Genomic DNA, 22,281 nt, shown 5'->3' on the forward strand with positions numbered 1-22,281 from the left:
TAGTTTTAGAAAAAGCATTGGACAGCATTTCCAGAGCAAAGGTGTGGAAAGCCACAAAGCAGAAAAGGATTTGGAAAATGTAGGACTGAGTAAGTGCAAGTAATGTACAATAATTGCTGCAGCAGAGTCCAGATCCCTGTGAGTAAGAGAATGGTTTTGAAATATAACTCTACTGAGAAAGGAATTTGTGCTGTCACCATTGCTGCTCATAAGGGTAATAGATGAAATTGTAAAGGACACGAAGGAAAAATACAGCAACAGGGAGCTGAAGATGATGCTTGCTGATGACACTGTGGAAAGGGGAGCAAATGGGTATTTCATGAATATTTAATTTTCACGACCACATTGTAATCAAAATAAACTTTCAATGTATTAGGACATGTTCAGTACACACAGTTATTAGTGAAGAAATGTCAAGTACAGAATAAATGGTGACGAAGTACAAGGTCAACCAGACATACTGAAAGAGTTTATTGATAAGTATGGAATGATGATATTAGTGGAGAAAAGCAAGACAATGGTGTTGACTAGAAGAGAAAGAGAAGGGAGAGTTGTACAATGACAAAAAGACAGGAGAGCAGAATCCAGGCCAGTAAGATTAACCTTTAAAGTGCTGAGTTACCAGTTGCTGTTTGGTACTTCAGTACCAAGTTTTTTCATTCATATGTTAAAAAAATTTAAAAATTAACTTATCAGGGGAGTGATTACCAGTTTTTGTGAGATGTGATTTAAACGACAGGGTCCTGTCTAGTGTGACTCCCAGATATGTCGGTTCCTTACTGTGGGTAAGCTATGTACCATCAAAGTAGACTTCCAGAATCTTATTGGATTGTCTATTGTTGAGATGGAAGCAAGTCACCTCTGTTTTTGATGCATTTGGTCGAAGCCTCCATTTTCAAAAATACTCTGCAAGCACAGACAAATCAGATGTTAGAGTATCTTCCATGGGTTCAAAGTGCGTGTGTCTAGTTGCAATGGCCCAATCATCAGCATACCCAAATTTTCTGCTGATAGTTTCTGGCATATCAGCAATGTAAAGGCTGAAGAGCAGTGGGGCTAGAAGAGAACCTTGAGGGTGGCCATTTTGGAGGAATTTCTGGCTACTGGTTTTGTTTCCCATAATGACCTGAAATCCTCTATTTCGAATCATGTTATCAATAAGCTTTGTAACTTGTTGGCATGGAATGATCTTCATCAGCTTGTAGAGTAGGCCTTGCCGCCAGACGGTGTCGTATGCTGCTGATAAATCAATGAATGCCACAGACGTTTTCATCTTCTTCTCAAAACCTGCTTCAATATGTGACGTGAGTACCAAAACTTGATCTGCGCAACTTTGATTGGGACGAAAGCCAGCTTGTTCTTCAGGGATCGCCGAAAGTATTGTTTGGCCAATCCTATTAAATAATACTCGTTCCAAGAGTTTATATATCACACTAAGCAATGCAATTGGATGGTAGCTTGGCACAAGATCTGCATGTTTTCTTGGTTTAAGGAGAGCAATTATTTTGGTGTGTTTAAGCTCTTGAGGTATATTTCCTGTTTTTAGCACTGAAGTGAAGAATTTTGCTAGCCATGTCCTCATATATTTTCCAGATTTTATGAGAAACTCAGGGAGTATGCCATCAAAGCCAGGAGCTTTACCAGGTTTCATATCCTTTATTGCTGCTGCAACCTCTTCGGGGGTGACGTCGTGTGAATATTCTGTCGTAGAGCCAGCTGTTGCTTTTAGTTTTTTGAGTTCTTGTTTGATATTGATTGTAGTCGCACGGTGATTTATTCCTTTAAAAGTTTTAACAATGTGTGACGCAATATTGTTGGGTATTACGAGATTATCTTCTCGTACAATACGACTAGCTCCTCCTAATTTTCGTAGCAGAGGCCATGCTTTTCGGCTGGATACTTTGAAATCGATTTTCCAAGTTGTTTCTATCCACTTCTGTCGGCGTGCGACATCAAGGTTATGTATCAATTCATCTGCTATTTCTCTGTCAGCACTACTTTGAAAATAGTTATAGAGTTCTTCGCATTTCTCGTCCCAGCCTGGAATATATTCTTTATGATATCCTCTAGGTAAGTGTTTTTTTTTTTTGCTATACTGATAACGGCTCCAACAAATCAACAGATGGTGGGATCCAGCCTAGACATTTATCAAGGTTTTCAGAGAAGGCGTTCCAATTACCTTTTTGTAAATTCCATCTGGGTCGTGGGATTGAGGTTATCAATGGCGTATTTGTACCAATTTCTACTATAGCTGGACGGTGTTGGCTATGAGGGAAATCTGGTAGAATGTTGTGGGTAGTGCTGACTAGGTGATGTTTATCATCAGCTGTGACAAAGCATAAGTCTGGGACGTATTCCTGTTTCCAACGTCCTGACCGGAAGGAACTACGGTCTTTAGCATCAAAAATAAGGTGGATATTATTTTTATCTGCCCAGTTTACTAAGGCCTCACCGTTGGTATCAGATTCTCCATATCGCCATTGGATGTGGTGGCTGGTAAAGTCCCCTACAAAGACTGCAGGATCTTGGTACGTCTGAAGAACGTGGATTGGCCAAGGGGAGCTTGGTGGTTTGTAGATATTACATATGATTACTTCCCCAATATTAATTATCACTGAGTGAATACTGTCATTCGTAGAACTTGATAGCAGATGGGCATTTTCTATATAATTCTGGACGTATGTGGCTACTCCATAGGCATGATGGTATGTCGCACCAATGATGTCATATCCTGGTATTTTCCCCCTAGAACAAAGTTGATCTTCACTATCAGCATGAGTTTCCTGTAAGACAACCACATCGAATAATGCTTTACCAACATCTTTTGTAAGATTTGACATTTGGTTCTACTAATGCCCTCAATATTTAGTCAACATATTTTAATCTTTGGTCCAATTTTTCTAGATGTTCGGCCCTACAAAGGGCTTTTGATATAGTGTTATGTACTTGTCGTGTAGCCAGGAGATCTGGAAAGATTGTCTGGCAGCCAGTTATGTTGCTTTCTTAACACCACCCGGGGAACACGTGTAGGACACTTTAAGGTTAAAACCTATGGACGTGAAGCAACATCGACCCCGCCCTAACGGTGGCTAAGTAAGAGATGGTTTACATAGATAGGACATAGATGTAATTAAACAATACAGATTCTGTGGTCTAGGCAACACCGGATATGTAGTGTAGAGTTCCTATATGAATCGTGGTTTCTATGGCAATTATGTTAAATCGGACAAGATGGCAGACACTGATAAAAGGACCAAACAAGAAGCATACTAAAGAACTGTTGAAACTCAGCAGAGAAAATATAAGATGGGTAGTAGGACTGTTGACAAGACACTGCCATCTGAAAAAACACCTACCTAGAATTGGGAGTAATAAGAGACAGTATATGTAGGAAATGCAATGAAGCAGAGGAATCAGCTGAACACATACTTTTCGAATGTGAGGCGTTGGGTAGAATCAGACGCTCCACTCTAGGACTACCAGGCGAAGAGAGAGAGAAAATACAAGAAGACCCAATAAGAACAATCTGCAGCTTTGTGAAGGGAGCAGGTATATCTAGGTGGGAATGAAGGAAAAACATGGTAGCAAAAGATCTTAAGAGGTCGACGCTAATTATAACTAATATTTAGAGGGCCCATGAAGAAAAGAAGGAGGTCACTAAACTCTCCATCACTGACAAGTTTATGCAATGTAAACAATACTATACATATTTAAGCATGTTTTAAGTGATTTGTTAGAATCTGAGGATGTTCTTGTTGAACGAAATGTCATTCTTTGTAAAATAGTGTGTATATTTACAGATATGTTTATAGTGTTATACTTTATATTGTTGTTGCAGTGTGTTTGACAGACTGAAAAGTTTTTATTACATTTAACTAAGTCAATGCTGAAAAGTATGGCTTCATTCCTAACAAACCTAATAACTTACATGCTGCTAAGAGAAAACAGTCGGCATATGCACACACGGCAAGTCGACTAGATTTCTGTATGACCGTTAATAATGCGCAGGGCAAACTCTTGAAAAAGTGGGTATCTACTTACCCGAACCAACATTCAGTAATGGCCAATTGTATGTTGCACTATGTCTGGCAAGATCGTTTGAAAATGTTACGATCCACATACGTCTGAATGGTCAAAGCACAGTGAATATTGTATGGAAAGAAGTGTTACAAACTACATAAAGAATGAACCAGTATTAAATGTTCATAAAACTATAAAAATATAAAAACATAAAACTATAGAAGAGGGAAGGCAAAACAATATGACTACGGCAGGCATATCAAAACAAGTTACCTGACCTACTAACAAATGCTGCAGAGCAGCACGCGTCCACTAGCAATAATAGTAATAAAATAATATACAGTGAAACCTCGATTCTCAGTTTTTCGAGGGACCGTGAAAATAAAACGTACAACACGGGAAAACGGAAAATCCGGGAATGAATGAAAACTATCAATTTGGCTAAACATCACAAAAATGAAATATGTATAATTATAATCTTACAAAAACTCCTAAACCAAACCAAACTACAGCCCCAGTGGGACTTTGCCTGCCAAGCGACCGCTGCTCAGCCCGAAGGCCTGCAGATTACGAGGGGCGCATCGTCAGTGCGACTAATCCTCTCGGCCGATATTCCTGGCTCTGTAGATCGGGGTCGCCATCTCACCATTAGATACGGTAGCTCCACAATTAAAGGTAATCACGTAGGCTAAGTGGACCTGGAACCAGACTTATATCCAGGTAAAATTGCCTGACCTGGTCGCAATCGAACCCGGGCCCTCTGGATGAGAGCCGGGCATGTTAGACCGCGAACCGCATTAATTACCGGTACGCGAGTTCAAAATCTCGATACTTTATATTCAATTTTACAGGGGAATCTTCGTCAGTATCCCGTGAAAACTTCTTTCAGTTCAGCAACTTTGATTACGCTAGCCAAACTCTTCGAAAAATCTAACAACGCCAAGACAAACGACAATCGACCAGAAGTAGCTTTTAATTCTCTCATCTAATAAAATAAAGCATATTAGATACAAAAGCACCCAAAATGATGGCGAAATCCGTTAATTTCTTAATCTTTCATTGTAATTTGGTCTCCGGTATACTGTTCGTAGTCAGTTTCTGGAAATCTATTACCGCGCAAATTAGGCCTACATCGACTTTTAAAGGTTATGTTGAACTCGAAAACATGGTTTCGAATGTAAGTATCGATTCTTAAAAGTCTCTAATACATTATATTCAATTCTGCGCGTCACAAATCCACCGCCGTCTCGATCCTCCTATACTGCCTGCTCTATGCGAGCCTTTTTGCGACTACGCTGCGACATAATTTCTCCGCTAGATGGCAGACATAGACGCACAATGTTTTAAACTTTTTCTAATGATCACTACCTACAAAACACTATGCAGTATGGTCATATGTTCACTGGAGCTCGTAAATTACATCAGTAATATTAAATATCGGCAAAATTACCTGTATGAAGTCGTAGTTGGCCTCATCTTGCACAATTTAAAGATTTTCCTGGACAAAGGCTTGGAGTGGTACCGTACTTTTCGTGTTCTTGCCAACGCAATATTAAAAAATAGAGGTCTTACGAACTTGGTTAGGATAATATCACTAACAGTTTGCTGATATTCTTTGACCTCACACTGTAACAAAACACATTCTGAAAGGTTTTTTTTTGTTTTTTGTTTTTGCTGGTTGTTTTACGTCGCACCGACACAGATAGGTCTTATGGCGGCGATGGGATAGGAAAGGCTTAGGAATGGGAAGGAAGCGGCCGTGGTCTCAATTAAGGTACAGCCCAGAATTTGCCCGGTGTGAAAATGGGAAACCACGAAAAATCATCTTCAGGGCTGCCGACAGTGGGATTCGAACCCACTTTCTCCCGGACGAAGGCTCACAGCTGCGCGCTCCTAACCGCACGGCCAACTCGCCTGGTATTCTGAAACGGAAGACGTCGCAAGTCTTCGTATTACGTTCGTACGTTTGAAGGACGTCGACAATAGGGAACAGCAGCTTAAGCGAACTCCTGAAGATGCTTCGCCAGAGCAACAAAACGAGGTTTTGGATATCGAACTCCTCTTCTGTCCTGATGCATAATCAGTTCCATTTAGCGTTGTCGAAGCTCTAGGCAGTGAGATGTTGCTGACGCAAATGTCACACTCCATCCTCTCTTCAACAACACGAGCCCAGTACCCCCAAATTAGGATTTGATGTCCTGTTTCTAGTTTGATTGGAATATTATCGACCGGATATCTGAGATTGTCCAAAATGTCTAAACATGAAGACGTTTGTTTTGTGACTGTCCATCACAATTCTTATCACAAGGAATCCACTATCCTCCACGGCTTTAATCACCTTCTAAAAAAAATCCGCAGCCTGTTTCCAGTCATTCGACCGGGTCAGAAATGGAATGAATAAGCCCCCCATCTAGCAGCGAGGATAGGAATTGTGCTGGCTGCCGAAGCCTGTCGCACTCCTCCGGGGCAATTATTAATGAATTACAGATGAAATGAAATGATATTCGAGTGTGGTGCTGGAGTGAAATATGACAGGGAAAACCAGAGTATCCGGAGAAAAACCTGCCCCGCCTCCGCTTTGTCCAGCACAAATCTCACTTGGAGTGACCGGGATTTGAACCACTGAACCCAGCGTGAGATGCCGGCGCACTGCCGCCTGAGCCGCGGAGGCTCCATCACATTCTGAAATAAGGTGTAAAGGCACAGATGCGAGAGTAATCTGAGGATATCTAATTACTTCCTTTATTAGGTCCTTGCTTAGATAAAGCCGACAGCCGCTTTACTAGACGGTATTTCATGGAGTCGTATCCTTTCTGGCTGCGAACCACCTTGCCGAGATCGGCAAAATGGTACACAACAGTTGAATATTTCGGGGAAAGAATCTGAAGTTTCAGTTCTACGAAAAATATACCTTGCACGAACGGAAAGAAACAAGTACCAACACCTTCAAATCACTTTTGATATATCTTTTTTTTTTTTTTTTGCTAGTTGCTTTACGTCGCACCGACACAGATAGGTCTTATGGCGACGATGGGACAGGAAAGGCCTAGGAGTGGGAAGGAAACGGCCGTGGCCTTAATTAAGGTACAGCCCCAGCATTTGCTTGGTGTGAAAATGGGAAACCACGGAAAACCATTTTCAGGACTGCCGATAGTGGGGTTCGAACCTACTATCTCCCGAATACTGGATACTGGCCGCACTTAAACGACTGCAGCTATCGAGCTCGGTTTTGATATATCTATAAGCATAACATGAATAATTCATTTCACAGTTTTACACAAAATATCTCTTGTACGAACGAAAGTGACCAGACACGTTTACTCATTGTACGAAATAACTCAGATTTTCACACACATTCATGCACCAATAATACAGTGCTACACCCACACTGACAGCGAAGATTGTGCGTCTACTGCTGCACTCTTACGGCGACTTGGGGAAATGTCGGTAGTCGCGCCTTCCTGTGTTAAACTAGTGGCATAGAGCAGGCAGTATAGGAGGATCGAGACGGCGGTGCACAAATCCAATCAAATTGGAAAGATAAAAGAAATATCAAAACTTCAGAAATTACGGTTATTCGTGACCTTGAGGTCATCTGGAAAGTGCGCTCGCTGCACATGTCAGTACGAGTTTGAAATGATACCAATCATTTAAAATGTAACGTGCGCAAGTAAAACGACTGCGGTTTTTGGTATTTTAACACGAAAACGTAAAATTCCCAGTCTTACATTAGTAACAGTAATAGGCAAGCCCAAGACCTCCTATGGCTTTCTTTTTTTTTTTTTTAATGTAAGGTGCAACATCTGTTTTCGTCTCGCTAACATAATCATGTACGATAATATAAAAAATACTGAATTTGTGTTAAGGAGCAGTTTCGATTCCTGCCTGAAAGCCCACTTAGGTCTGCAGTGCCCTGAGCAAAGTGCCGAAAACCCCTTCGGCAGTACGATCGAAAAAATGTAAATAAAACATCTAACCCTGGACATAATATGGACGTTTTATAAGTGCGAACATTTGACGAAACTCGTTCCGTCTTCACGCAGAGCTGTAGAAATGCGCCGTGTCTTCTAGCAATTGCTGTGGCCACTCTCTACCCTATGATTTTCCGAGATTCTCTAAACAATACCACCCGAATGCGATGCTAAGATGGTCCCTTATGCAAGTTCACCGCCGATCGCCGAACGTCAAGATCCATAAATATGCCAGAGCCGTCCTTTCGTGAGATACAGTTTATTAAAACACGATTGATAGAGGATTTAGCGTTGATGGGACTGGAATTTCTGGACGGTTGATCCGGGAAATCGTTTCTTCGAGGAACGGATAATGCGGGACTTTTACAACGTGATTTAATTACGATGCTCTCGGGACCACGTAATTTGAACGCATATTACGGGAAAACGTACTTTCCGGGAACGGATAATCGAGGTTCCACTGTACAGCACAAACTGCCCACATGGGTACCACGTGGTTTCACTTCTGTTACTGCGCTGGTTAGTTACAGGCATCGACAGAGGTTACCTCTAGTGACCTACACAGAACTACACTCTGATTTCAAACACTGGTCACACTTGTTACAGAAACCACAGAGAGAAAAAAATATGTATACCATAAAATTAATTCCTCTATCAATCACTTTTTTTAACTCAAAACGCTCCTTTAAAGATAGGAAACTAGGAATAAGGATATGGGTACACAAAAGAAGAATGATGGAAGGGGAAAACAAGAACAAATCCAAACACTTAAAAGGACAAGGGCAAACTCCATATCTTTACACTTATCATTAGTTACTATCACCATCAGTTTCGGTTCTTCCAGATAAAGTTCTTATTCCATAATGAGCTTGTTTCTGCTCCCCAGCTTCATAAGGAGGATGACTGTTCACTTTCATCAAGGAGGCTACCGTATAATCCCGAATACCACCCGCCACCAAATAAGACCTGCACCCTAAATTTGTGACGGCAAAATACGGAAAAAAAATAAAAAATAAAATAACTTACATACCTATTTAATTTTCTTCAAATATACCACAAATATAAATTCAAACAGCTTACAATTAATAAAATCATCACAAAAATCGTAAATAAAATTGGTCCAATACTTAGATCATTCACAATTCACCGTTATCTGAAGTTTCACCATAGGAACTTTCGTCGCTGGCATCTTTCCACAAATAGTCGTCCTCACTACCGTCCACTGAATTTGAAATTCCACATTTCTTAAAGCTTTTGGACACTAGATCATTGGGAATTCGCGCCCATGCGGTCTAGATCCAGCTGCATACTTGTTGCACTTTAGGCCTCTTCACTCGTCCGGTTGGTGTTAACGCATGATCACCATCAGACATCCATTCGGTGTACAACTGTTTCATGGCAGTTTTGAAAGGCCGCTTTACACACACATCCAATGACTGTAGAATAGAAGCAAGTCCTCCGGGAATTATCGCAAGATCGGTTTTTCCTTTCCTCATCATATCTTTTACGGCATCAGATGCATGTCCGGGGTAACTGTCCAACACAAGCATGTTTCATTTTTGTAACAATGCTCCCAGGCGACAATGCCAAACGCACTTAAGCCAGTCCTTAACTAACGCACTGTCTATCCAGCTGGACTCATGTATTCTAACAATAACACCGGACAGCAGGTTTCCTTTCGGAAAAGTTTTCCTTTTCAGAACCACATATGGAGAGAGTTTGGTTCCTTCCGCTAATACGTACATTACCATGCATCGTTGCTTTTCGTTACCACCTGTTCTGATGGTTACACTTTTAGAACCCTTCGTATCCACTGTATTTTCCAACAGCATTTCAAAATAGACAGATGTCTGGTCAGCATTCCCAATTTGCAACAGCAAATAAGAATTTTGCTTCCTCAAATGAATAATGTGATGCTGAAAGGCCATTAATTTTTTTTCATACGCCCCAGGGAGACATTGTTAAATAGACATATGTCTCCGAATGCACAATCCCTTTCTCCGATAAAAGTTTTGGATCCATCTGCGGCTTGCAGTAAAACCCTGTGTTTTGAGTTCTTTTGAGATCTTTAGTGCTTTCAATTGACACATTTCACTAGAGACACCGTATCCTAACTCACGTTTTTCTATCACAAATTTGTGGAGTCATTCTTCAATTTCCAGAAACACTGCACTCCGCCCGCGGAACGCTCTGCGATCGCTGTTCCTTCTTCTTTCGCCAATCACAAATACAATTTATTATAATTTGTATCCACCTTATTCAATACCAAAAATGTTGTTAAGATGAAATTACAACATGTATATTTATTTTATCAGGACTAGTTTCGACGCTTTATATTGCGTCATCATCAGCTGATATACACTGGAAACATTGGCAAACATATATAAGTTAATCTACATCACACACATTATAAAAACTATGATAAAGATTTTAAAACCATATTATAATTATACTATTTCCGAGTCCATATTGTCCAAGACTTGCAATTATTAAACTTTGGATTGCTAAAATCTGATGCAATTTGGTTTAAATAATCATTAAAATTAAACAAAACTAATAATAAAATCACGATCTTCTTAAAAACATTCACTTTAGAAAACGTCACACAAAGTGTCACTTTAGAAAACGTTAAACAAAGTGAATGTTTTTAAGAAGATCGTGATTTTATTATTAGTTTTGTTTAATTTTAATGATTATTAAAACCAAATTGCATCAGATTTTAGCAATCCAAAGTTTAATAATTGCAAGTCTTGGACAATATGGACTCGGAAATAGTATAATTATACACTCTGGTCCAAAAAAATATCCCCACCTGCATGTTTTAAGGAGAAACATATTTTAAGAGAGTATTGAGAAAGAATTTGAATGTTTTATTTCAGAATAGCAATATACAGGGTTTCTACAATATATGTGACATGCTTTAGTACTTTGTGTGACCAACTTTAGCCTTTTTGAGGGGTTGTACTCTTTGTGGCATTGACTGAACAAGTTTTTCGCAAGTAGCAGGCTCATTTTCATGATACCACACTTCAACAATTTTTTTCAATTAATTCTTTTCTGGTAGTGTAACAATGTTTCCTGAGTTTTGCCGACATAAAACCCCATAAATTCTCAATGGGGTTCATATCAGGTGAATTTGGGGCCCACCATAATCGCTGAATGCTGAGATCTGAGACACATTGCTGGACACCCCTGGATCGGTGACAACTGGCATTGTCGTCTTGGAAAATGAACAGTCCTAGGTTTGCACCACTAAAATGGTCCCTAGCAGTATTCAAAACTTCCTTCTTAATGATGTCGCAGTATGCCGTTCCATTGATTGAACCCGTGCAAACTTTAATTCTTCCCACCCCTTTGGAAGTTATTGCTCCCCACAGCATAACACTTTCACTAAATTTCTTAGTTTCCACAACACATTCCTTCTTTAACATCTCTCCGGGCTCCATCCACAGTTTTACACCACCATCATTACCGAACACATTAATTTTTTTTCGTCTGAAAAAATCACTCTACACCATTCCTCAGTTGTCCAATTTTCATACATCTCAACAAAAGATTTTCTGTCCTGATTATGCTTTTTTGTCAGGAGTGGCTTCTTTGCAGGCTTTTTCTTTTTTATGTTCATATCTGAGAGACGTCTTAACACTGTTTGGTGTGAAACGGAATGACCTAGATCATGTTGCAATTTGCACGAAACCTGCCTGGAGCTCAATATTCGTCCTTGTTTCGCCATTGCTTTCAGTGTCCGGCACAATCTTGGGCTTGCATTCTTCTTGCGACCACATTTATGCCTCAAACTTGTCAACCCTGTCTCCTTTTGTTTCTTAAAAACATTACCCACTGTTTTATGGTCAATGAATAACCTCGTAGCAATTTCCTTGTTGGATATTCCTTGGAAACTGAATGCAAGAATCATGCCATGCTTCCTTGGAGATAGGTCTTTCTTCCTCCTCATAACCTAAAAAAAGCAAATAGCAATCTTAAAATCTCTCAAAATTCAGTAAGCTATGGGAAAACAATTCTATCAATTGAGAAACAGAACAATAGTTCTCTAAAAACTTACCAAATTGGCTTCTCTTTTTACAATTCAGCTTACTGAAGAACAACTGATAAGAAGTCAAACGGAAGTACAACTAGAGGTATATGGCGGGAATTTTGTGAACTTCAGGCATGTGCGTGCCATCTTGTGGCCAAATATTGTAATGTCTCCTAGGCGCCGTATTTGAATGTGTCTCGGAAGCTGGTACCGTGAATATGGTCAATATCAAGATAAATCTTATCACGTTATTCTATCATTCACATTACTCCAATTAACCTATCAAAACTTAGCTTTTAATAACAAATACCACTTGAAGAGTGTCTTAACTTCATAGGAAATAAACTGATAGCACGAAAACGCTGGTACCAATGCATGTCTGTTAGAAAATGAGGTTGAAATTGAAATATGGGGCCAGTATACGTAGTGGGGATATTTTTTTGGACCAGAGTGTAATATGGTTTTAAAATCTTTATCATAGTTTTTATAATGTGTGTGACGTAGATAAACTTATATATGTTTGCCAATGTTTCCAGTGTATATCAGCTGATGATGATGCAATATAAAGCGTCGAAACTAGTCCTGATAAAATAAATATACATGTTGTAATTTCATCTTAACAACATTTTTGGTATTGAATAAGGTGGATACGAATTATAATAAATTGTAATCTTGGTTCAATACGGACGAATAATGAAATGTATATACTTAATCACAAATATGCAATTCATCAACATCGTACTTTCTGCCAATGGTACGATTTCCATATATTTCAGCTTTCCTTACAACTTTAGGTTTGTCACGCACAGTAAATGACCGCAGATGCTGTTTTGAATCCATCACTTACTATCGAGACAGCACTTTCACGGGACAGATACGAACTCAAATGTGAGCGAGGTACACTTCCGTAGCCAACAGTCTCGACTCTCGCAAAGTACGATACCCTGCGAGATCAGCTATTCACGCACCCAGCATGCCAGCAATACTTGTGAAACAAATGACGATTGAGAATCCGCAGCAGCAGCTTTCATATTTACCGCATATTTACCCATATTCTTTGATTTACCGTATTTCATTACCTTACATTTCGCGTTTTCATGCCACTGTAACCGTATTGAGAAAAATCAATCTTGTTTTCTAGAATGCAACTAAAACAAAGTAAGACCTGAACACCTGTTTACATGTGGTATATCGAGTACGGCAACCGTATTCAAATCTATTTCAATACTGCATGTAAACATAGTAAATATTTACGAGAATGAACGGCTTGATTGAATACGACCCGCACCCAAGATTTAAAACCAATATTTTGGGGGGAAAATGTGCAGGTGGTATTCGGGATTATTTACGGTATTCTGTCCGACTCATTGGCTGAATGGTCAGCTTACTGGCCTTCGGGTCAGAGGGCCCCGGGTTCGATTCCCGGCCGGGTCAGGGATTTTAACCTTCATTGGTTAATTCCAATGGCCCGGAGACTGGGTGTTTGTGCTGTCCCCAACATCCCTGCAACTCACACACCACACGTAACACTATCCTTAACCACAATAACACGCAGTTACCTACAGATTGCAGATGCCGCCCACCCTCATCGGAGGGTCTGACTTACAAGGGCTGCACTCGGCTAGAAATAGCCACATGAAATTAAATTAAATATGGTATTCTAGAGAATTATTGTTTCTTAGTCTGGGAAGAGCAAGATGAAGAGGAAACCTGATGAATACCATATAAATAAATGGACAGACAAAAGGATAAAGGCAGAGAGAGAAGACAGGTAGAAGGCCAAGGTCTTTCTCTTCCTTTGCTCTCTATCCTCTTGTGTGTGTGTAACCTAGTTTCTTGGACATTCTATACGGCCAAAACACAAATGGATAAAGTACGTAATGTTCCCACCATTGATCCTTGAGTATGAGGATGAAGGTGGGGTAACTGTAGGTTATGAAGTTAATAGTTTGTGCACCATGTGCTTCAATGTTGAAAATACTGCTGAGGGAAAAGATACAATACAGAGTGAATCTGGCAATACCGGGAAAAAAGAGAAAAGAAAACTAATGTACTTGCCCTGACATGGTGCAGCTCTTTTCAGGCCAAACTCCATGGAGGTGAGTTGCATGTACCATTTTAACCACATACCAGCCATCCTGTATGCTTAATCTTTAGAATGCCAAATACGATCTGATCGTATTCCAGAAAAATGGTCAAAATTGCTAGATACGATCTAATCGTATCATCGGATTTCTTAGTTAACGTTCTACTTAGAAGGCAGATGAGACTGTTTCTGTGTCATGACCAACTAGGAATTTCTTTGCCACGTTCTGTACTTGTAGATGCCATTGTTTGTTTACATTCGATGTGCGCAGAGAGTCAAAGAGTATTCATTTGTTTATATCTATGGCCTTCGGAACAACCAATATGGTCAAAGAAAAAATCTAGCTGGTCGTGACACAGATACAATATCATCTGCCTTCTAAGTAGAATGCTAAGTTAAGAAATCCGACGATATGATTAGATCGTATCTAACAATTTTGGCCATTTAAAATAATTAAACACGAGAAGACAACTTAAAAATATTGAAAATTCAGGATTTTTTAAATAGGTTTTCCGTTTCTTAAATGTTCAAAGGCACACAATTTTGGTGCAACAAACCTTCTGCTTCAAAACAAAGAAAAGAACAGGCAGATACATCAAATAAAACTCAAGTTATTTCAAAAGAAAAAGACCCTGCATTTGAAGGCAAAATAGCTTGGCAATTTATGTATGGGAATCTATAAGAGCGCCTGGCACTCTAAGGGTTAAATTTCTGGCAGCACCGAGAATCGAACCCAGGTCCCCGAGGATGGCAGCCGATAGTGCTAACCATTATGCTGAGGAGGCGGACAGGCCAAAACTTATGAACTACAACGAAATGTTTCCTCCTGCATCTTGAGGAGCCATTGTGCGAGTTCCTATTGCTGCCTTCTTCAACGTTCAGGGCGATTCTCGGAATCTGAAGGCTGTTGTTATGAGTTACAGGAGATGGCTTTTACACACTTGAAACTCCACGAAGAATCCTGAAGCAACTCTGCCAGATCACAGTTCACTGTGTATGCAAAGGGCTTACTCACAACTGAAGACATCCCTACCTGCTATATGCTAATTTTGCTCAATCAACTGGAAGTGGACAAGGATTTGTGAGGAGCATATGCAATAAGAAGTGCCAAAATATCAAGTGCTTTTGTGTGGAAAAAAATGTAAGTGAAATTCAAAATGTTATTCTAGACTTCCTTGCTGCAATAAGTAGTCCAATGCTACTTTATTTTGTATTTCAAGTTCAGGCCTAGTTTTCAACAGAAGCCTTTTCATAGCACTCATTTCACACTTTATTTAAGTACGGTATTATGTTTCATCTATATAATCCCTAGTGTTGGTTAAAATGCTTAGGGAAAGTATGCACTATATCTTTTTTTGCTAGGGGCTTTACGTCGCACCGACACAGATAGGTCTTATGGTGACGATGGGGTAGGAAAGGCCTAGGAGTTGGAGGGAAGCGGCCGTGGCCTTAATTAATGTACAGCCCCAGCATTTGCCTGGTGCGAAAATGGGAAACCATGGAAAACCATTTTCAGGGCTGCCGATAGTGGGATTCGAACCTACTATCTCCCGGATGCAAGCACACAGCCGCGTGCCTCTACGCGCACGGCCAACTCGCCCGGTTGCACTATATTCAACGTAAGTCATACTCTGCCTAAAAGCACTAGGCATTCTATATATTGCCTGTACTGTTTATTCTATATAAGGCCTGCTTTTCTTATATTGTCAATAACATATATATAGTCTTGTATATTCATATATATATAAAAGAATATGTCCTGACTGACTGACTGACTGATTCATCATCGCCGAACCAACTACTGGACATAACGAAATTAAATTTTGAGGATACATTTATATTACAATGTAGGTGCTCGCTAAGGGAGGATTTTTGGATATTCCCTCGCTAAGGGGGTGAAATTTAAAAATGAGTGTATCTACAGTATATCTCAAAGCTTTAAAGTTTAGAGATGTAAAAATTGGTACTTTGAATCTCCGTTCAGAGTAAAGAAACATGTATTTTTTTGTTTTCGGAAATACCTATAGGAAGGGTGAAAAAGGGTGAAAAAGGGGTTGAATGCCTTTAATGGGGATACTTATATCTCAGAAACTGAAGATATTACAGACCTGAAAATTGGTATTTGGGAACTCCTTCAAAAATAAATACATACTTTTTTTGTTTTTGGAAAATCCAATTAATGGGGGGTGAATTGTTAAAGTGAGTGTATATATATATATATCCCAAAACTTTAAAACATTACAGATGTAAAAATTGGTATTTTGAATCCCCCTTAAAAATAAAGTAACACATATTTTTTTTTGTTTTTGGAAAACTCCAATAGGAGGGGTGAAAAAGGGTGAAAAAACAGGTTGGATGCCTTAAATGAGGATACTTATATCTCAGAAACTGAAGATATTACAGACCTGAAAATTGATACTTGGGATCTCCTTTAAAAATGAAGAAACACATATTTTGTTTTTGTTTTTGGAAAACAGGAGTGACAAATTAGGGTGAATTTTTAGAAAGACTATATCTACAGTATATCTCAGAAACTTAAAATGTTATAGGTGTAAAAATTGGTATTTGGAATCTCCTGTAAAAGTAAAGAAACATAGATTTGTTTTTAGAAACTCCACTTAAGGGGAACAAAAAAGGGGATGAAATTTTACAATGAGCATTTCTACAGTATATCTCAAAAACTTAACATGTTACAGAAGTGAAAAATGGTACTTTCTATCTCTATTAAAAATAAAGAAAGATGTATCTTTTTCAAAAAAGCCACTTGAGTGGGGGTGGGGTAAAAGTGACTGAAAATGGGGTAGAATTCTTTTAATTAGGATACTGATATCTCAAAAAATGAAGACGTTCCAGACATTAAATTTGATATTTGGAATCTCCTTTAAAAATAAATACGTATTTTTTTCTTTGGAAATCCACTTAAAGCGGGGGGGGGGGGGGGAGGGGGAGAATTGAAAAATTATTTGAATTATTTCTATGAAACCACTATTGTCTCAAAAATGAAAGAAGATTTCGCAGACGTGAAAATTGGTATTTGGAATCTGCTTTAAAAGTAAAGAAGTATTCTCGGAAAATCCAATGAAGGAGGGAGGTGAATGGATTGAAAAATTAATTGAATTAATTGTATGAGGATACTTATATCTAATAAAAACTAAAGATGTTACAGATGTGAAAATTGGTATTTGGATCTCCTTTAAAAACAAAGAAAAACATATTTTTGGGGGGGAATCATCTTGGGGGGTGGGGATGTAAAAGGAGTTGAATTTCTTTTACGACAACACACATCTCAAAAACCGAAGATGTTAGAGTAGTGATATATTTAGAAGATCCTTTACTATTAAAGAAACAAGTACTTTTTGCTGGAAAATTAATTTGAGGAGGGGGGGAGTGTGAAAGGAAGTGAACAAAAGTGAACTCTTTTTATGGGGATACCTATATCTCATAACTGAAGGTAAAAGATGTGAACATTTGTGTTTTGAATCTCCTTTAAACATATAGAAACACACCTTTCTTTATGGGGAGGGGGGGGAGGGGGGGGGGCAAATCAACTTAACGGCGGTGGGCTGAAAAAGGAGTGGACACCAATTGATTTTACTGTTAATAATGTACTTATTCTGATCATAAACCGATCATTTTTAATCTTTCCTGGGTTGGTTTTCAAGAACCATCCTTTTCCTTTGGAGAACTTGAAGTTGGATTACAGTAGATTCTCCTGGCATACAAATAAAAATTTAAACATATTTGAAATAAACGATAGGAATGATATTGACCGTGCAAGTGTTCACCTCTATAATAAGGTCAATAACGCACGGAAGTATATCATTCGTATCACCAGAAATTCCGCGCACTTGCCTACGCGCAACAATGGTGCTGGTCACATTGTCAGCAATTCCAATGGCAGCAGATGTAATTTACCGCCAAGTAATATTCTGGACCGAAGTCAAAATGTGCGAACCGTGCTGGAAGCAGGTCCTGGCCGGGTAATGTCTGCGAATGCAGTCCGTCCGCGGGTTCAGTACCGCCAACGCACCCAAGATGACACCACGCTGGATCTCCTCAAGGATTTGATCCATATTATAAATGCTTATAGGAAAAGATAGCAAAGATTTAGGGTCCCCACTGACCGAGTGGAATACGTGGACCTTGCCAGGCTGAGTGGCTCAGACGGTTGAGGCGCTGGCCTTCTGTCCCCAACTTGGCAGGTTCGATCCTTGCTCAGTCCGGTGGTATTTGGTGATGCTCAACTACGTCAGCCCCGTGTCGGTAGATTTACTGGCACGTAAAAGAACACATGCGGTACAAAATTCCGGCACCTCTGCGCCTCCGAAAACTGAAAAAGTAGTTAGTGTAACATAAAGCCAATAACAATATTATTATTTAATACGCGGACCTAGCCCGGGAAATACGAAATCGATTGCTGGAAAGAAAGTTTGAAAAATGGGAGGAACTTTGCCGTAATCTCTCAGAAAACGAGTCAGATCGCGAACTTTGGCGGATTATCTCAGAAAACAAGGCAGACCGTGAATTTCGGAGGATTTTTATATCGAACGTTAAGCATTCAATTATAAATTTCAGTATAATACTGTAGCGAAGCATGGGTATCTTGCTAGTATATATATTATACATACATATAGTAATAGAAACTAAACCTATAACGTATCGAATTTCAAGTTTTCTTACGTAACAACTGTAGTTTTTCAATAGGAACAGTATCTTCTGTTTGGAAGTAATACTCTTCCTTTTTTTCTATAGAAATATTAGGTTCATCATTTTCCTTTCTTTGGTGGCTGCAACTTGATTCTTTATGACTCTTCCAGCACCCCAGAGAACAACTGTAAAAAAGAGCAATATCATCACATCAGCGAAAGAAAGCAAACTACTTAGGCTACACATACATTCAAAAACCACAAAATACTATCGAAATGAGGTCAGTTCAGATGAGAGCATTAAAAAAATATTTCCTTCACATAACACATTACAATTTGATAGAGAAAAATGCTTATTTAAAACTAATAAAATCTTCACAATAATACTAAGAAAAGGAACTGTCTGACCGGACCAGACCAAGTGCAGTGGAACTTGGCAAGGTGATCAATTATGACATCATAAAATTAATGGCAACAGTCATTCTGCCATAAAACAATATTTGCATACTTAAGAAATAGTCATTTGTTATAGTAATTTTACATAGAACATGGTATATCGAAGGCATCAACTACAATGAAACCTGGTGGAAGGATGATAAATTAATATATCAGAAAATTGCTGCACACCTGCCCTTGTCATGTAAGTTGTCCACAGCATGACAAAATGAGTGATTCTGAACAGGAATGCGGCAGTTCCCTCGTTTATGCTAATGAAAGATTAGAGAGAGAATTCACTATGAATAGTTGCCCTAATACTAGGGAAACCACAAAGATTCAGCCTACTGATGACACTATGAAGACAATAGAAATTAAAATACATTTAAATTATTTCCAATGGAATTTAAAGAATGTTAATCACAATATTCATTCTTTTTGAGCAGTTACCCTGTGATGGATTCTGTTTATTTCAGATAGTTTTCTACAATTTGGAGGGAATTTCTCAAAATCACAATTGACATAACTTGCAGAACATTCATAGGGAGTCTAAACCATCTGAAAATATTCACAGAGAAATTTGTGACTGTTCTGCGTGCCTCAAATAACATACCAATAGACATGATAGGCTTTTGAGCTTATGCTGTGTCAAGAAAATAAGGTGAAATTCTTAACGTTTCGCAGAAAACTGTGCTCTGCATCCTTATTTTCTTGACATGGCATAAGCCCAAAAGCCTATACAGTATGATGTCAAAGTACGGTCGTGAAAGCATTAATGGCAACATACCAATAACTTCCCAGTTATTAATTTTATACTTGTGTCCAAAGTCATGAAAGCAAAGGTCATAGTCCTCTCCTTTTATGTATAAAACTTTTAGACTGTTTTTCATCTCGCTTAAATCTGACTGTTAGATAATTAATGGCGCCTTTGTTGAATTTCCTACCGATTACTGCAAAGTCCACTTGTTTAACTGAACCTTCAGTTGATGTACTGTTACTTCTTCATATAATTTGAAATGCTTTATATTTCTAAAGCAGTCAGCTATTCTTTTGCTGAGTCTATGGTGCCTATTGTTTCTTAAGAGCTCACATTTGCGACAGAAACCAAGAATCTGTGGAACACTTTCAATTTTGTTGCATTCACGGCAAAGGATGTCTTGGCTTCTGTCATGAACACTCAACTGCGACAGCATTGCAGTTCATTTTTATGGCATTTGTCCACTGAGAAGAAGATAGACCATTCTTTGTGGATACCCAATTGTTATATGCATCTCTGCCAAGATAGGTTAGGCTTTTCAACATTTCAAATTCCTGATAATGCAGTTTCTTTTTAATTTCCTTAATGCTGAGTTCTTATGATGTCTTTAACTGTTATTCTGAAATGTTATAAAGGCATATTTGGACTGGACTGAAGGTGTTTGCATATGTTAATGTGCGAAAAGAAATGCTTCCGATTGATATATTGTGTTGAAGGAATGCTTCCGATGATGCCTTCATAACACCCAAACCATGGACTGTTCTGGATGAATACAGCATACAATCTGGGCTGTAATTTGGTATTTGAATTATTTCTTTCACCAAGTGCTTTTGACTAACTTCCAAAAAGCCACTTTGGATATTTGTTAAAAGAGGTGCACTGTAAGACATCATCAAACTGGGCCAAATAAGTTACATTGGTTTAATATAGTTATTTTTTGATTAAGCTTCAAGAGTGACGAATTAACGAGCTTAATTGTAATGAAACGAAATTTCTTTATCAAAAATCCTTCATCTAATAAAAGTACATCAATAAAAATTACACCCAGACATTTAATTTTTTCCTTCTCATCTAGTGAGAATATTAATATACCACTCATTGTAATAAATGTTGCCTTTTTTCGATTTACAGCACTTGCTCCTTGCCACTCTCCACGCATACATCAGGCCGTTTGAGATTCTGAATTGGATCGAGAACTTTCTGGCCATATATCCACTTTCTCTTTGCCTGCAATATGATCCACTTCTTTGAGTATCTCATAAATGACGGCTTCTTTTTATGAGTTGATGTTACAAGCCACCAGCAAACTTACTTATGTTACTTTATTATCAATACTCTGTGCAAGGACTTCATCCCATGTCAGTTTTTGGATGTCCATGTTTTATTTAACCTAGTGTTTAGCAGTGCTACGCTTGAGACTTTTTAATCATTCCAAAGTGAACAGGTCTTTAAACATTTGTTAATATCGTCACTTTCACTATATACTTTGAGCAACAAGCACATAACTTGTTTATATTCTTTTAAGCATTGTATCTTTACCTCATCTTATTAGTCACTTATTACTGAGGGTTTATTATATGTACTATATACTTTTATATCTTTGTTCACACAACCTGTTTCAGCTGATGATGGTGTCCATAGCCACTGAAACCGGTAATGAATAAAAAAATGTCGTGATTACATTAACAACATATTATGTATTGAAAAAAGGTGGAGCAATTAAATTTCCCTCTATTGTATGTTATCTCCTTTCAATACGGACCAGATATGAAGTTTTTAATGTTGAATTACCATTCTTAATTACTATAGCATTTGATTTTTGTGGATTCAAGTTGAGGCCAGGCCAACGTAGTCTTCTAGATAAATATTCATAGAGCATAGATGCTCTTTCTATTCTTGTAGAGGTGTTAGTATACTCTGTAAATGAAATTGGAAGACCTGTCTCCATGACTATTGAGTGGATGGAGCCATAGTGCTCAAGTAACATTTGTAAGATTGGGAGCGTTAACCTCATATTGTTAACCGGCAATTTTGTTGATGTTTCTGATTTCTCCTATCTTGTATCTAAGCTAACGAGCTAGTTTTGTATCTGAAATCTTGTTCCATCGCTGAGCGACTAGTTTTGTTAAAATTTAGCTTCTGAAAAAAAAAAAAAAAAAACCCAAAAGAAATATAACTCTAATTCTAAAGCCTTTAATTAATCTTTTGATTGTAGTGGATAGACCCATTCATTCCTGCACCTTCTTTCACCTCTGTGATCCACAAAAACATGGTAACAAGTGGTAGCAGAGCATGGTTTTGATCCACAGACCTTTGGGTTATGGGCCCAG

The 22,281-nt window shown here is 38.6% G+C and overlaps 1 protein-coding gene across 1 annotated transcript in view; it reads right to left on the reverse strand.

Annotated features, from left to right (window-relative positions):
• LOC136879126 (zinc finger HIT domain-containing protein 3) overlaps window positions 1–22,281 on the reverse strand; it is a 72,232-nt gene that overhangs the window by 24,384 nt on the left and 25,567 nt on the right. The window contains exon 2 of the mRNA XM_067152873.2: window positions 18,794–18,945. Within this exon, the coding sequence (XP_067008974.1) occupies window positions 18,794–18,945 (152 nt within the window). The remainder of the gene's footprint in view (window positions 1–18,793; window positions 18,946–22,281) is intronic.

Source organism: Anabrus simplex, chromosome 8 (genome assembly GCF_040414725.1).
Source record: "Anabrus simplex isolate iqAnaSimp1 chromosome 8, ASM4041472v1, whole genome shotgun sequence".
NCBI classification, from domain to species: domain Eukaryota; kingdom Metazoa; phylum Arthropoda; class Insecta; order Orthoptera; family Tettigoniidae; genus Anabrus; species Anabrus simplex.